General features: G+C 34.3%; 1 protein-coding gene across 2 annotated transcripts; it reads right to left on the bottom strand.

Moving 5' to 3' along the window:
- Positions 1–1,261: 1,261 nt before the first annotated feature.
- LOC125671569 (uncharacterized) lies at positions 1,262–15,006 on the bottom strand. 2 transcript variants are annotated; one of them, XM_048907356.2, is made up of 10 exons: positions 14,920–15,006; positions 13,048–13,158; positions 12,261–12,390; positions 11,059–11,108; positions 10,792–10,845; positions 9,884–9,928; positions 9,506–9,538; positions 8,918–9,250; positions 6,686–6,792; positions 1,262–1,504 (listed from the first exon to the last, which is right to left on the bottom strand). In XM_048907356.2, the coding sequence occupies exons 2-10, from the start codon at positions 13,148–13,150 to the stop codon at positions 1,325–1,327; spliced, it is 1,035 nt and encodes a 344-aa protein (XP_048763313.2). In that variant the 5' UTR covers positions 13,151–13,158; positions 14,920–15,006; the 3' UTR covers positions 1,262–1,324. The 2 variants fall into 2 exon arrangements, with proteins under 2 accessions (XP_048763313.2, XP_048763312.2); XM_048907355.2 differs by lacking the exon at positions 14,920–15,006 and having other exon boundaries at positions 13,048–13,236.
- Between the last annotated feature and the right edge of the window lie 207 nt (positions 15,007–15,213).

Genomic DNA, 15,213 nt, shown 5'->3' with positions numbered 1-15,213 from the left:
TTTATTACACATCACATGAGCGTTATATACATACATTTAAAAATATAGTGAGCGCAACAAGCCAGAGTCGTTCATACTTCGAGCTCTAATGACTAAAGCCTATAAATATTGAGTAGGCAAGGCTGAAGAGGAACATTCGCCCACATTTTGTTTATCACAATCCCAGAAGTCCTTCATCAAAATTGGCGAGAATCTCGCAAAGTCACATCCGCAGATTATTTCAATTTCATCCCAGTCTTGTGGTCCTCTATACAATGCATTGCTCGTATTAGGCCTAATGTACGGAAGCTTCTAAGAGACATAACAGTGCCTTTTATTACGAAAGCCCATTTAAGACCTATTAAATATTTATTTTTAATTTGAAATAACGAATTTAATTCGTTATTTCAAATTTTAAAAATCGTTATGACGTAAGTGTAAACTTCATGATAACGGATTTCAAAATTTGAAATAATGAATTCTTAGATTAGTTATATCGAATTACCCAACTCGTTATGACAAATTTTAAATAATTTTTACTGATCTTGCGACATCTTAGTCCATCTACATGTATCATTAACTACAATAGATTGTATTAATTCGTTTTAGAGAATTAAAATCTGAGTTAATGAATTAAAAAATCTATAATTTCAAACTATTTAATCTATTCTTGCTAATTCTGCTATTCTATATCACAAATTATATATACTAATTTGATATCCACGATTTTCAAACCCTTACATCGAATCTAACTGATATAATCATTTTCAAAATTCTTCATAACAAATTCAACCCGTTGTAACTAATTCAAAAGTTTGAAATACCAACGGAATTCGTTATTTCAAATTCAAAAATATTTTGACAGGTTCTAAATGGTTTCCGTAATGAGATTGATCACTGTTCGTTATTTTCACCTTTTCATCAGTACATTTGCTAAAAATTTGTTGTAAAGAATTAGGCAATTTGATATAACGAATTTCAGAATTTATTATTTCAAATTTCATTCGTTATTTCAAATTTTGAAATTTATTGTTACGAAGTGTTATGCATTTTATCCGTTAAAACGAATTCTAAAGTTTGACATAACGAATTAAAATCGAAATAACGAAAACTGAAATTCGTTATTTCAAATTAGAAAGATATTTTTGATAGGTCCTAAATGGGCTTCCGTAGGTTTCGGTTCTACGTATTTCACACAATGCGACTTGCTTCAAAAAGGTCAGGATTTTTGTACCATGCGTGGAGTATTGGAGTTTGAAGTAAATACCATGCGACATGTAAATAAACAAATGCTTAGTATTTATTACTAAAGATGTTACAAGAAAACGTCATTTAATGGTCATGCTCATGAAAATACATAATCATCAAAGAGTTTTGGAGCCAGGGTTTTGGGTGTTTGCTCCCAGTCCATAAGATTGATATTTTCACCTGCAGCCAAATACTTAAATACGATGCTGTTGCCGGGAATTTGGTACTCCACGTTGGTAATTTTTGCGATGGAAGGTGGAATTTCTTGGAATGTGACCTTCAATTAGATATTCAAAGATTTGCAATTTATGAATAGTTGTTCTAAAAATTTAATAAAGAGAGCATATCACTGCAAAACCCGATTACATGTAGTATCAAGGAAACAATCTCCATAATAAGTTTAAATTTCAAGTTAATTTTCATGAAATTACGAGAAAATATATCGAAATTACGAGAAAAAAATTCAAAATTTTCTAAAAAATATCTCGAAATTATGACTTGATTTTCTTGTAATATATCTTTTTTTAAAGTACTTGCTTTTGTACTTCGTTTGCCTTAATAAGTGTTCTTAGAAACCAACCAGTGTTTACCATATTTGTTTGTTTTAGCTAATTAGTAGGATGTAGGATGTTTCCATGTTGATAATCGAGTTGTGGAAACAATCGATTAAACATGCCTACATATTTAACTGCTTATTACCTTTCCAACCCCTAGTCTTTATATCATACATGTAGATCGCAAAAAGTAATTTAAAATGGTCATTTATCATCAAAACTCAATATTTTTGCTGGTTTACCCCAAGGTTCTGTTTTAGGACCACTTCTGTATTGTGATATGATAATGGAAACAATGCTGCTGTACATATGTCATCAATGTGTAAATTATTTGCAGATGAAAAATCTTTATACAATATATTCGATATTGATAACAAGTTAAATTAAGTTTTACACACACACACACACACATATATATACATACATACATACATACACACACACACACACACACACACATATATATATATATATATATATATATATATATATATATATATATACATACATACATGTATATGGATTATGGTCCATCTAAAACAAAGTTGTAACTATGAATACCCTTTCCTTACAGTATCAAGGTAATGCTATAAATACTATATATAAATGATAATATCATAAGGTATGATATTATACTAATATTTCTAGTGAGTACGTGAAGCAGGAGGTACATTAGATTATTTATAACGTCAACCAGGAGTAGAACAAGTTGTAAAGGAAAATGAAAAGCAGGAGAAATACTACTGATTGGAGTTAGAGAGAGAGAGAGAGAGAGAGAGAGAGAGAGAGAGAGAGAGAGAGAGAGAGAGAGAGAGAGAGAGAGAGAGAGAGAGAGAGAGAGAGAGAGTGAGAGAGAGAGAGAGAGAGAGAGAGAGAGAGAGAGAGAGAGAGAGCGTCCAGCTCATTGAATTAGTAATAACGGATCTGAATATCCAGACGGTATACTGGAACAGTCCTTTAAAAATGGGCTTTTGAAATAAATTTAATTCAATATTGGTCTGAAAATTATTTCAAAATTGTACACTTTATTTATTGAATTTTCGCTTGGATATGCTTTAATTCCTTGTTATAACAAACTTGAAAAACTTGAAAAAGTACAACTATATCTACAGCTAGAATTGTTACTGGTCTTCCTACTTTTGTGTCAAGAGAATCACTTTACATATGTACTCCGAAACTGACGGGGAAACTTCAAAATTCACATCGGTAGCGTTTCGGAATATCTAAATGACGTTATCCCAAATAAGTATGAAAACGCATACAATACCCGAAATAAAGGTCGGTTTATTGTTCAGAAATGCAGATTAGAATTAATTGAAAAATCATACGAACCAGTTGCTGTAAAACTTGGAAATTTATTCAGTCTGATTAAATCCAGACCTTCAATCCCCCCCCCCCCCCCACCACCACCATATTTTTTTTTTTTTTGCTATGTCCGTTCGTTGGGCGTACATAGAAAAAAAAAATAGAGGGAGCGAGATTGAATGTCTGGTTTTAATAAGACCGAATGAATTAAATGCAGAAGGAGAGAAAAGATCTTGGACAATTTATTCCGCAAATACAAAATTACAAAAGTTAAAAATCCGCCGCCATACTTTTCAGTTGGTAAACGTTATAATGCCAATTTAATTCATACTAAACTGAGACACCATTGTTTACTTAACTTTGATCTACATAACTAATATTATTATCAATGATCCTTTTTTCACGTGGAAAATACGAAGATGTGTAATTATTTTTTTTGTAAAATTCACATCGAAGCAAGAAAATTATCTTTTTACTTGTCGCATCATGCTTCAATTGGTCAATATAGATACAAACCTGTTAACATAGAGTCATGTTACAGTGCCTTTACAGACTCATACAAGTATTTTTGCTGTTGCCCGAAAATTCCTTGTATAGATGAAACTTGTAGTGTGTACTTAACATTTTTCCACTTAAATTACTTGTAAGACTGTATTGTCTGTGATTAAATTCGCATGACACATGGTAATAGTTAAGGAGAGGGACTAGGAAGTTGAAAGTTGTTCCCGATCCTTTTGATTCGCTCAACAAAATATGTTCAAAACAACTGCAAGTGAGGAAAAATAAGTCGATTATAGCCAGTAAACCGCTGAACGAGATCACGTGATACACCATCAAATTTAAACATGAGGCCAATACATCATACTCTGTCAAATGAAATCGCAGAAGAAAAAACATACAACACGACTTACTTTCATCGATATTTTGAACAATGCTATGATGCATTTCCAGTAATTGATGCACAGTAAATGAAATGAGGAAATGAATTATTACTGCTAAAAATAATTGTGCACATGTTTAAAAATGATTCTCTCCATGGAGTTAACGAAACATGATAACAACAATACTAGTCTATCATTGATAGGTTTTCTTTATCTAAAAGAAGAATAACTTAATCATTCTATATAAGGAGATAGCTCATGTAGGCTAAGCCTGCTGGCCAATTCCATCAAATTAAATAATGTTTAAATCAAAAAATTGATTATTGTTATTTTTATTTGAATCGTGTAAGTTATTAAGTTTCAATATTGTAATATAAGAAACAGATTGTCTGGATATTCCACTAGAAATTTTTCAAATTATTCATTATGAAATGCAGGTTAGAATTATTCAACAAATCTTTTATTCCGATATTGTCACAAATATTGGAATATCATTAATGTAAGGGGAACAACTTCTATTAAAACTTTCTTAAAATGCCTGCAAAACAATGTTGTAAAACCATCAAAATAATTTTCATATGGGAAAAGATTTTTGAATATTATATGTAGTTCACACGAGGCTGAAATACAGCTGTAATTTAAACTCTGACTTATTTTGTTGTAACTTAATAGACAATCCAAGTTGTTCATGTGGACTTAGATGTTTTATGTATGTAAAAAAAAAAAAAAAAAAATACAACAGCACAGTACTTTTTACTTAACAAACTACCATCATTCAATGATATTTACATTATAGATGTGCATTTCATGCTATGTTGGAATAATTCTCTCTCTGATATACAAAACTTGGAACTTTTCAAGGTTATTCAACCTTTCCTCAATGAATGCGGTCATTTATTTATTTATTTATTAAATATGTACTTTTTGTCTATACACGAAATTAGTCAAAAATATGATGGTTATTTAAGAAAGCATAATTCAAATGTTATTTATTGCAATTGTTTTGATTGGACAAAAATAAATCTGAACGAGAATGTACACGTACATCAATAAATCCGAAATTACTATGTATACATACGCGCCTGAAAACAAATAACATATAGTGAGGGGAAACTATTCAAATTATTGAAATTGATAATACAGGGAACGAATTGGAATTATAAGAATCAAACATTATTTTTGAAGAATTTATCGATGCAAAAACTTAACATAAAAGTGCTTCGCACTTTTATTCAGTTTGTGAGTAAAATGTCCAGAGTTTACACATGGATGAATTCTTCAAAAAGAATGTTTAATCCTATTATATATACAATTATATTACATGTAACTCTATACTTTGTAAACACAATTTATATTATTGTACATGTATATCATTTATTGTATTTCTTTGAACTTGTAAATTAATTTTTGTAAAATAAAATGCATTTTTAATGTATGACCAAGTTAGCTCCACCCTGGAGCAAGAACCCTGAAACCATAGGTCATGAATTTCACAGTTTCGGTACATGTATAAATATGTATATAAAATTGTGCAACTTGATGTTCAAGAATAAAGAAAGATTTTGAAGATTACATTAATTTTGATGGTTTTGACCAAATCCAACGGACCTCCCAGGATGCTATATACCTAAATTGGTTGAAATTGGTTCAGTTGTTCCAAAGAAGCTGAAAATGTTCAAAAGTTTACGACAGGGTACGACGACGTACGAAAACAGATACCAAGAGACCACCTGAGTGAATGAAGTGATCTAAAATGAGGAGGGGGAGTCAAAAGATGCAGATGGCATAAAGTGATGACATGAAAGGTCACCGTACTTCTAAGAAAATGCAATTCAGGTCAAACCGTAATCCAAGCTGGTCGAAATAGAATTAAATTTTAAATTGAAACAAAATAAAAATAAAGAACTTCCATAAAGAAAGCTACACTGCATTTACAATCCTTTCATTTCATGACACGTTCAGTTTACTGGCTCCTGGCTTGTATTTAGCTGGATATAGCAATTTTTCCTATGTTTTAGATGACAAGATGACAATTTCAAAGGTTGAATTACAGCGAATTGACAGACAGTATTATGGTGTCCGGATAGGGCCATTTGCGAAAGCGTGACTGCGCGTTAGTCACAACACGCCGTCACGCCAACAAGCAACGCGCCTTCACGCTCTCACGACAACAAGCAACGCGCCTTCGCGCTCTCACGACAACAAGCAACGCGCCTTCGCGCTCTCACGCTAACAAGCAACGCGCCTTCGCGCAGACAAGCAACGCGCCTTCGCACTCTCACGCTAACAAGCAACGCGCCTTCGCGCAGACAAGCAACGCGCCTTCGCACTCTCACGACAACAAGCAACGCGCCTTCGCGCAGACAAGCAACGCTGCGCGAAGGCGTAATGCTTGTTGGCGTGAGAGCGCGAAGGCGCGTTGATTGTTGTCGTGAGAGCGCGAAGGCGTGTTGCTTGTCTGCGCGAAGGCGCGTTGCATGTTGGCGTGAGAGCGCGAAGGCGCGTTGCTTGTTGGCGTGACGGCGTGTTGTGACTAACGCGCAGTCACGCTTTTGCAAATGGCCCTATCCGGACACCATACAGTATAAAGTTATCACATTCGCATAATAACGAGAATTCATTACTCATAGTATTTGCACATTATAGATTTGAAAAGATAAGGGAGTTTACAGCGTGCGCGCGCGTGTGTATGCGTGTATTTAATTGAAATTCACTCACCTTCACAATAAAGTTGCTGCCACTAATCATTGCTCTCTCTAAATCCGACAACTTTCCCAGCATCTTTTGATTTTCTTCTAATTTCCTCGAAAAATCACTCCCACACACTACAATAAAATATATATGAGAAAGTTTTACTACAGCATATGGAACATATCTTGTTGTATTCACACATAGTTATGCTAAAGCCTTCTTTCTGATACATTCAATAATTGTTGTAAACTTGGAAATTAACCCAGATAAATGCATAAAATGTTATTATTTACAGGAAATTACAATTGTATGAGTCATTTGGACTGCTTTTAATTCCCTTCTTTTTTTTTAATTCAATAAAATGACCTTTACTGTCCCTTTAATTATTTGGTGAAATTTGACGGACAAGACGAATGAAGAACAAGCAGAGCAAATACAGACCGCATTTTATTCGTTGAATTTCTGATAATTAAAAATTGTATGTTTTCTTTGTTTAGTATAGAATGACCAAACTTTTCTAAGAAACGAATGTTGATGTTATTTTAGATGAGAATTGACCTTCCTTCCAAAATAAAATTTTCCATCAAAAGGAATTAACATTTTATTTACAAACGTGCTTTGCAGCCTCGGTTCATCCTATACAATTACCCCTATTGGTGAAATCTTATACAATTACTCCACTTATATGTGTCACTGTCAAACTGATACCCCAACCAAATTACAAGAATAACATATATTTCAGGGAGGAAAAATAGAACCACAGCGCTCCACACCGGCATACTTCACGAAGCGTGCTGGCGCTTGATGAAAAGACTACCAGTGTTGTAGCATAGACTTTCCCTCCGCATACACCCCCCCCCCCCCGAAAAAACGGGCCCGGGATATAATTTCCCCTATGTAAAAAGTCAGTATAGAGTTTTACCTTGGGCGGAAAAACCGCCCTGGTATAGCATTTTCCCCCTCCAGTTTCTGGATTTCATTTGTTATAGTTTAATGAAATAGATATGCGCTCATCAATATTACGATATCCGTAAAACAAACGAATATTTTTTGTTGTTGAGATGTTGAAGTCGAGTTTACACGCTGAAAACTTTAAAATGCATATTGTAAATACAATATGCTTCCCAAAAGACTTTAACGATGGTCAATATCATTAGGATTTTTCGTAAAAAGTCGACTAATGTATACAATTAAAATATCCGAAAAGTAAAATAGATGAACTGTTCAAATAAAAGTATTTTTTCTCTCTCGTTTATTCAGATTCAAAATTTTAGATTTAAAAAACATTAACTTCTTCCCAACGTCACTCTTTCAAATGTTAGATACTAGTAAATAACGATAAAGACTTGAGGTGTCTGATTTTGATATACCATTGCACGATTTGAATAATTTCCTTTTTTCAAAAAATCATAAGATGATGAGTGTTCACGATACACAAGATCCTGTTCAAAATTAAAAATACATATAAGAGAAGAATTCCTGGGTCTAGATAAGCTTGAGAAATCTAGAAATAGAACTGGAAACGGATACATAGTTAAAATGTAAGAAGGGGGAAAAACGTACTGTCATTTAGGGGGGAATTCTATACTGGGGCGGTTTTTCCTAGGGGGGGGGAGAATTGGGCCCGGGTAAATTCTTCCTAGGGGGAAATTCTATGCCAGGCATATCTTTCCGGGGGGAATGTCTATCCCGGGCCCGTTTTTCCGGAGGGAACGTCTATGCGGGGGGGGGGGGGGGGGGGGGTGGTCTATGCTACAACACCGGCATGAAACGTTGCAATTCATTACCTCATGTATTTTCGAAAATGAAATCTATTTCTTCAATTTGAATTTTACTTTCATTTCTGTCGAAATTCCCAGCCGTTAGATAGACGCAATATAATAGTATTTATCAAGATTCAAACGCGCATTGTCCTTAACTGCAAAACATTCATGAGGAAATGGCTATCATTACTATTTGTAAAGATATGAAAGACAAAAACATGCATTGGAAATTTTAATATTAATTTCCCTCTCAGTTTCAGTTCAGTACAGTTTCATTCTCCATACTTATATTGTCCTTACAAAACAAATGCCAGTAGAGGTATCTTTCTATTGTCATAAGAAATAACCACGAGGATGGACATGGATTCGCTTGTTAGTTTGGTTTTAAAATTAGGATTGTAAAAAGTTTTGAAATAAATCCATTTCTTTCTATAATTTGCATAGTTTAATTCCAAATAAAATTAATGATATGTTACTTCGTTACAAGGCTACCTACCTTTATTCAAGGTGCCTACTTCGCTGTCATGTTGAAGTTGTTCACATCTCTGGCAGTCGAAAGACGAGCCATGTTTCCCTCTGAATAATTTCTTCAGGCTAATTTTAGACAATTTAATTTTTGGTATTTTGATTTTAGGCCATTTAAGTTTTGGTAATTTGATCTTAGGCAATTTGATTTTAGGCAACTTAATTTTGATTTTAGGCAATTTAATTTTCGGTAATTTAATTTTAGGCAGTTTGATTTTTGGTAATTTAATTTTAGGCAATTTGATTTTTGGTAATTTAATTTTAGGTAATTTCAGTTTTGGAAATATCTTCTTTTTAAAGAAATCTGGAAAAAAAACAGATGAAAACATTCTAAGATTCAAACACAATCTGAGTCAACATGAAAATATTTCTTGTTTCTTTGAATCATTATACAAGGCTATTAACTTTTACCACTTTCCTCATCGTAAAACATTTTCAACGTGGAGTTCGTTGAAATAGAAATTTTCATCAAATAATGGGTATAAATAAGAATAATGATAAAGACAAATAAAAAAGAAGGAAAATAAAGAATAAGAAAATTCCATCCATATTACGTCACCTATAACTTTTTTCAGCAAGTTTTTGGCTTTATCTGTAGGATTCAAAAGAAAAGTCATATTATTTCACTTGATAAATCATACTAAACAGCTATATGTTGAATTGAGCATGCACAAGGTGGTAAAACTCGATGTAATCTCAATGATACACTGAACAGACCCCTTCACTGTACCTCAGAAGTTAACATCTTTAATTATATAGCTGACAACACATTTGTTCATCACTTTCACTTAACTGTTGCATTGAATGCAGCTACAATGTTTCTATATCCCGTTGAGGTCATACTGATTAAACAATTAAGAAAAACAGTACTGGCCTTGGTGCCACATCTACATTGCACATACACACTATTAAAGTGAAATGAGTTATCATTTAATACCTGTTGCTTTCTTCAGAAATCCTTCCAAACCTTTCAGAATCTTGTCTGTAATATACATATATATAATGCTTAAATTAAAAAATCTTTTTGACTTTGCTCTAATTGAAGAAATATTTGATATTTTGAGTAAAGGTCATGAAATAATGACATTTTCTCGAACAAATATATGAGTTGTCTTTAGGCCAGATCTTTAACTGTTGCCCTTCTCCAGTGTAACGGTTTAAGAGAAGATCTTATTTTAATTAGATTGAGGTATATATTTACCGTCAGTACATATACCCAAAGATTTATATACATGGTGCGTCACACTGATCTAAAGCAATCTCTCATACAGAGTTGTCGATCCTTTGCAAGGATCGACAACTCTATGAGAGATTGAATGAAAGTGCGCATGTCGTTTGTGCATTAAGGAGGTATAATGTTGGCAAGGGACCAACATCTCTTTCCGTCATCCATAAAGATTAGAAAATTTTGCATTTTCACATTTTAGTTAAAATCAGGTACATATTATTCCTGTAATTCGTGAAAAATCAATCACATGACATAACAAATAAATCTCTCTCTCTCTCTCTCTCTCTCTCTCTCTCTCTCTCTCTCTCTCTCTCTCTCTCTCTGTTGCGTCATATTGTTTGCTAATTACTAAAAGTTTGTAAAATTTAGATATTTTCAAACACTTCCTTAAACATCGGTAAATTACTTGTACACGGAATGTAATAAACGCTGACTGCCTGTCCTTTGAAATTCACGTGAAACGAATGCAACATGATGAGGAAACTGAATTCTCATCAGCACGCGCGGTATCCATAACAACACGAATTTAAGATGAAGAAGATAGATAATATCTTCATAGCTGAATAGCAAATATCATATTAATTTGTAAAAGTTTGTCAATATCTGAGATGTGTTACCTCTAAACTTTTTCAAGTCCTTGATAAGTCTGTCGGATTTTGCTTTCAGCTTTTCTAGATATAGTAAGAAATATACACACATTTAAATGAAACGTAAAGAAAGGTAGAAGATCCACTGTTTATGAATAATCATATCCTTCGCCCCTTTAAATCTGATGATATACTTTAAGTTAAATACAAAAAAGGAAACGGTTATAATCAAATATGCTTTACTATAACATGGATATATTTAAATCCGAGTATTTTACAAAAGTGTTCTAGACCTACCTAAGATGGCACCTAAAAGATCTCTTTCTTCTATCACCTGAGGACTTTGACTAATGGGAAAAGATAAACAATTTATCAATCTTGACCACTTGGCCACAATCTAAGAACCATCGTATTTTCAAAATGAGCATGATCTAGTTTCATTATCCTATATTTACTTTTCAAATGTTTCCGTCTCTGATATCTATACCAACATTTCCTCATATATGCGCTGCAGTTGTGAACAATGCGCGTATGAATCTTGATAAATATAGTACGTCTGTAAGTACGTTAACGGCTGGAAATTCCGACAAAAATGAAATTAGAATGTAAATATGAATAATGAATTGTACATGATGGTATGAACAGTAACACTTCAGGCTGGCATACATTTTCATGAAGTGTTACATGCAATGCGCTGCATGACGTGTGCTGGTGTGAAGCGGTGTAGTTCATACACCCGTGTAGTTCAAAAATGTTTATTCCGTACAGGAACTTATTTTTAAAACTAAATGTTTAGGCATCTGAGGTAGTTAATGGTGTTGTGTTGTCACAGAGTTTAAGTGTAACCACTGAAAATGGCGATGTGTTTTATTAAACAAAAGAATAATAGTAAACCATTTATCTCTAAAGTTATGGAAATCAGGATTTTTTTTAGGAAGATGAAACTAGTCTTATAAATCTATATCGACTGTATGGTCACAATTTTCTTTCTCTTTTTTAAAATCGCGCTCTACAAATTAAATACTTTCTTGTAGTGTACTATATTCAGAATTGATGTGATTGACGAAGATGAAGGCGTTCATAACTTCAGACCAAGAGTATAAAAATAAAACTTACAAAATATCATCGGAAAAGAGTTCATAATATCTTGATAAAAGACAGTGATATTTTGAAAATTGAGAATTGGGATTAAAAACTGGAAAAGTTCGTAATTTTAAACAAAATTTAATATTTTTGTATTAAATTGTATATAAAGTAAAGTTTCACCATGGGAAAATGTTCTGAATAATGATTAAAAGATGAAAAAATCTTCGTGTAATAACAATGGGTTCAAGTAGTAGACGGGCGAAACTTATTTTTTTTAAAAATTGCTTTCCTTTCTCGGAAAACAAAAATATTGATTATCGTCACGAACAAATAACTTGTTCTAATCGTAATAACTTGTTCTAATCGTAATAAACATTTCAAAGAGAATGGAGAATAAATTATACAGGTTTTACCTGGGACATGCATTGCAGCTTTCAACGAATGATTTGATTTTATCCTCACAAGCCTCTTGACGGAAGACCATCTTGGCGTACTCTTTTTGAATAATTCCGTACATTTCAAGTTTTACATTGTAGTCTAAATCTGTCAACAATGTAAACATACCTTTAAAGACACTTACTGCAACCAAATTTATTTCTTTAAAAAAAATGATGAAAATGAAAGCAACATTTATGTTTTTATGAAGAAAATGAATGCTATTTACCGCATGAAATGTAATTTATTCCAATGATTTCTCAGTTAAGTCCAAAACAGGGGGTGAGGAATTTGTAAAGTTATACATGTATATAGGGAGGGGTAACATATTTCAACTTTTGAAGATCATAGAAAATTGATGAGTGCCCCTTTTTTCTATAGGAATTTTATATTTGAACTTATTACAACCAATCTAAAACCAAAATATGCATGTATATCCGTTTTAGGTTTTTATCAAATATTCTTAATATCGATCACACATTTATATAATCTTTATTAGTTTTGATACTAGGATGATCGAGGCAGGGACAGATCGCACCAAACCAATTTTAATGTCTCACTGAAGTTTAGGACGTCATATTATTATCGTCAAGTATTCAAGTTACGAATGAAATAACCCTTCTGAGTGTAAACGTTTGAAGTAAGGGAGAGATGAAATGCTGGTCGAATTATGCGACATATTGACTACTTGAATGTATTTTGTCAGTTGTCAAAATCAGGTTTAGAACAATCAATGTGATCCAGAAATTATTTTGATAAACGTACCATCTCGTCTAACATCATCCAGGTCCACGGATGAACATGACCCACAGACCGCAAGCAGCAGGGCAAACTTTAGAAGGAACCCCGTCCCACTTGTCCACTGCATTCTAGTCCCTGTACAAAGATCACTGCTAGTTTTACAAATGCATTGTCCGTCTAAGTGCGGGAAATTCAAACTTAGCAATGACATTATGATGAGCCTACCGGTAATTGTCCAAAAAAAAAAAAAAAAAAAAAAAAAAAAGCGAAAAACACAGCTTTGTGTTTGATAAAGGAGCAGTGTTCCCAACTTACTCCAATTTTGCCATGACTTTATTTTATTTTCAAAAGGTTATTTTACAATATACCGGTAGCACCTGAGACGTATATGTTTATGGTGTAAACTATGTCATAAACCGGCGAATTTTCTTTTTTGGGGAGGGAGTAATATATCATATCTATTTATTTTGAATTTTATTTAGTTATCTTTATTTTTTGCCAAACTACCACAAACACATTTTCAAAGAATATTAGCAAAAAGAAAAAAAGAGCACATGCCTCACCACAACCAAACTGACATATTGATTGACTGATTGATAGTATATTGTTTAACGTCCCAATCGAGAATCTTTCACTCATATGGAGACCTCATCATTGCCAGTGAAGGGCAGCAAAATTTAGGCCTATGCTCGGCGCTTACGGCCTTTATCGTGCCACATCTGTTGTGACACGGGGCCTATGTTTTTGCGGTCTCATCCGAAGGACCGCCCCATTTTGTCGCCTCTTACGACAAGCAAGGGGTATGGAGGACCTATTCTAACCCAGATCCCCACGGGACCCAAACTGATATAGATAATTCACCAATTCATTATTCATGAAATTTAAAGTTAGCGGAGGCGACGGCTGGGGGGTTGGGGGTTGGGTTGGGTGGCTATTTTTCATTCAAAACTCCAAGTGCTTTAAATATATCATATTATTGTGTTAAAACGTGGCAGATCCTCCATCATCGTTGGATACCCACGGCTGATCTCGTCTTCTAATCATCAGATGATGACGGGTAGAGAATGTTAGTATAGAAGGAACTTAATTGCATCCCTAGTGAGCTAGCTTTTCTAGTGATGTGGTCGAGTCCACGCAAGATAAGCAATGGCGAGTGTGATCAGGACATTGCTGGGTGACCGCTACACGTTACAAAATGGTGGCAGCGTAGTGACTGTGTTTGGTGGGCCTTCTCCAGGTAGAGTCTCTTCGGAGCTCTGGGTACGGACGTGGTTTCATCCGGTGACGATGGCGGTTGTCGTTGGGTACGGCGGATGCCGTTGCTGAAGAGGTGTCAAACATTCAGATAGAACTCACGGTAAACTTCGAGACGAAGCTTCCCTGAGCAGAGAAGGGGGGGGGGGGGTATATTTATTGTTCAGTATACAGGGTACTTTAAAAACTGTCTACCCAGGGAGCTAGTTCTATTGATCACGCAAGATATACATGTACGCGTTGCTAATATAAGCACTGATCAGCACTTAGCTGGGTGACCGCTACCCTTTACCCTATCAGTCGTGGTTATCCGACGAGTATAGAAGATGAAATCAGACGGAGATAACCGACGACTAGAAGACGAGATCAGCCGAAGATATCCGACGAGTAGAAGACGAGATCAGCCGAAGATATCCGACGAGTAGAAGACGAGATCAGCCGAAGATATCCGACGAGTAGAAGACGAGATCAGCCGAAGATATCCGACGAGTAGAAGACGTGATCGGCCGAAGATATCCGACGAGTAGAAGATGAGGTCAGCCGAAGATAACCGACGATCCAGTAGAAGACGAGATCAGCCGAAGATATCCGATGATGTTCCTTCCTTTAATATTGATATAAAGACAAAAATGTAATACTGACCTGATTTTGTATACTGCAAACGTATGGAAAGGTCTTCTGGTGTTCGCAGAACGTTTTCCGTCCTTTATAGATGCTGTCCATTATGTATCGTGACAAGCATGAAAAAAGTTTAGTTTTTTCCTCTACCTCTATCAATCATGTGTTTAAAATCGTGACTTTTGTGTTATAACCAATGGCAAAACTTTAAGTGTGATATGCAACATATGCTGAAAATAGTGTCTGCTGCAGATGGTATAATGAACGCTAGCCCTGAATCACTCCAATACATGCACATACAGAACCTGAAAGTTCGAT

Source organism: Ostrea edulis, chromosome 4 (assembly GCF_947568905.1).
Source record: "Ostrea edulis chromosome 4, xbOstEdul1.1, whole genome shotgun sequence".
NCBI lineage: Eukaryota > Metazoa > Mollusca > Bivalvia > Ostreida > Ostreidae > Ostrea > Ostrea edulis.
The sequence above is the reverse complement of the archived record's forward strand: the minus strand, read 5'-3'. Positions and strand labels throughout refer to the sequence as shown.

Bases quoted from the DNA above. Each gene is read 5' to 3' on its own strand.
- LOC125671569 (XM_048907355.2), bottom strand. From the start codon at position 13,234: ATGTCATTGCTAAGTTTGAATTTCCCGCACTTAGACGGACAATGCATT. The intron at 9,929-10,791 runs GTAACACATCTC...TGTATATTACAG, and splicing joins GGACTTGAAAAAGTTTAGAG to ACAAGATTCTGAAAGGTTTG. The intron at 9,539-9,883 runs GTATTAAATGAT...TGAATCCTACAG, and splicing joins ATTTCTGAAGAAAGCAACAG to ATAAAGCCAAAAACTTGCTG.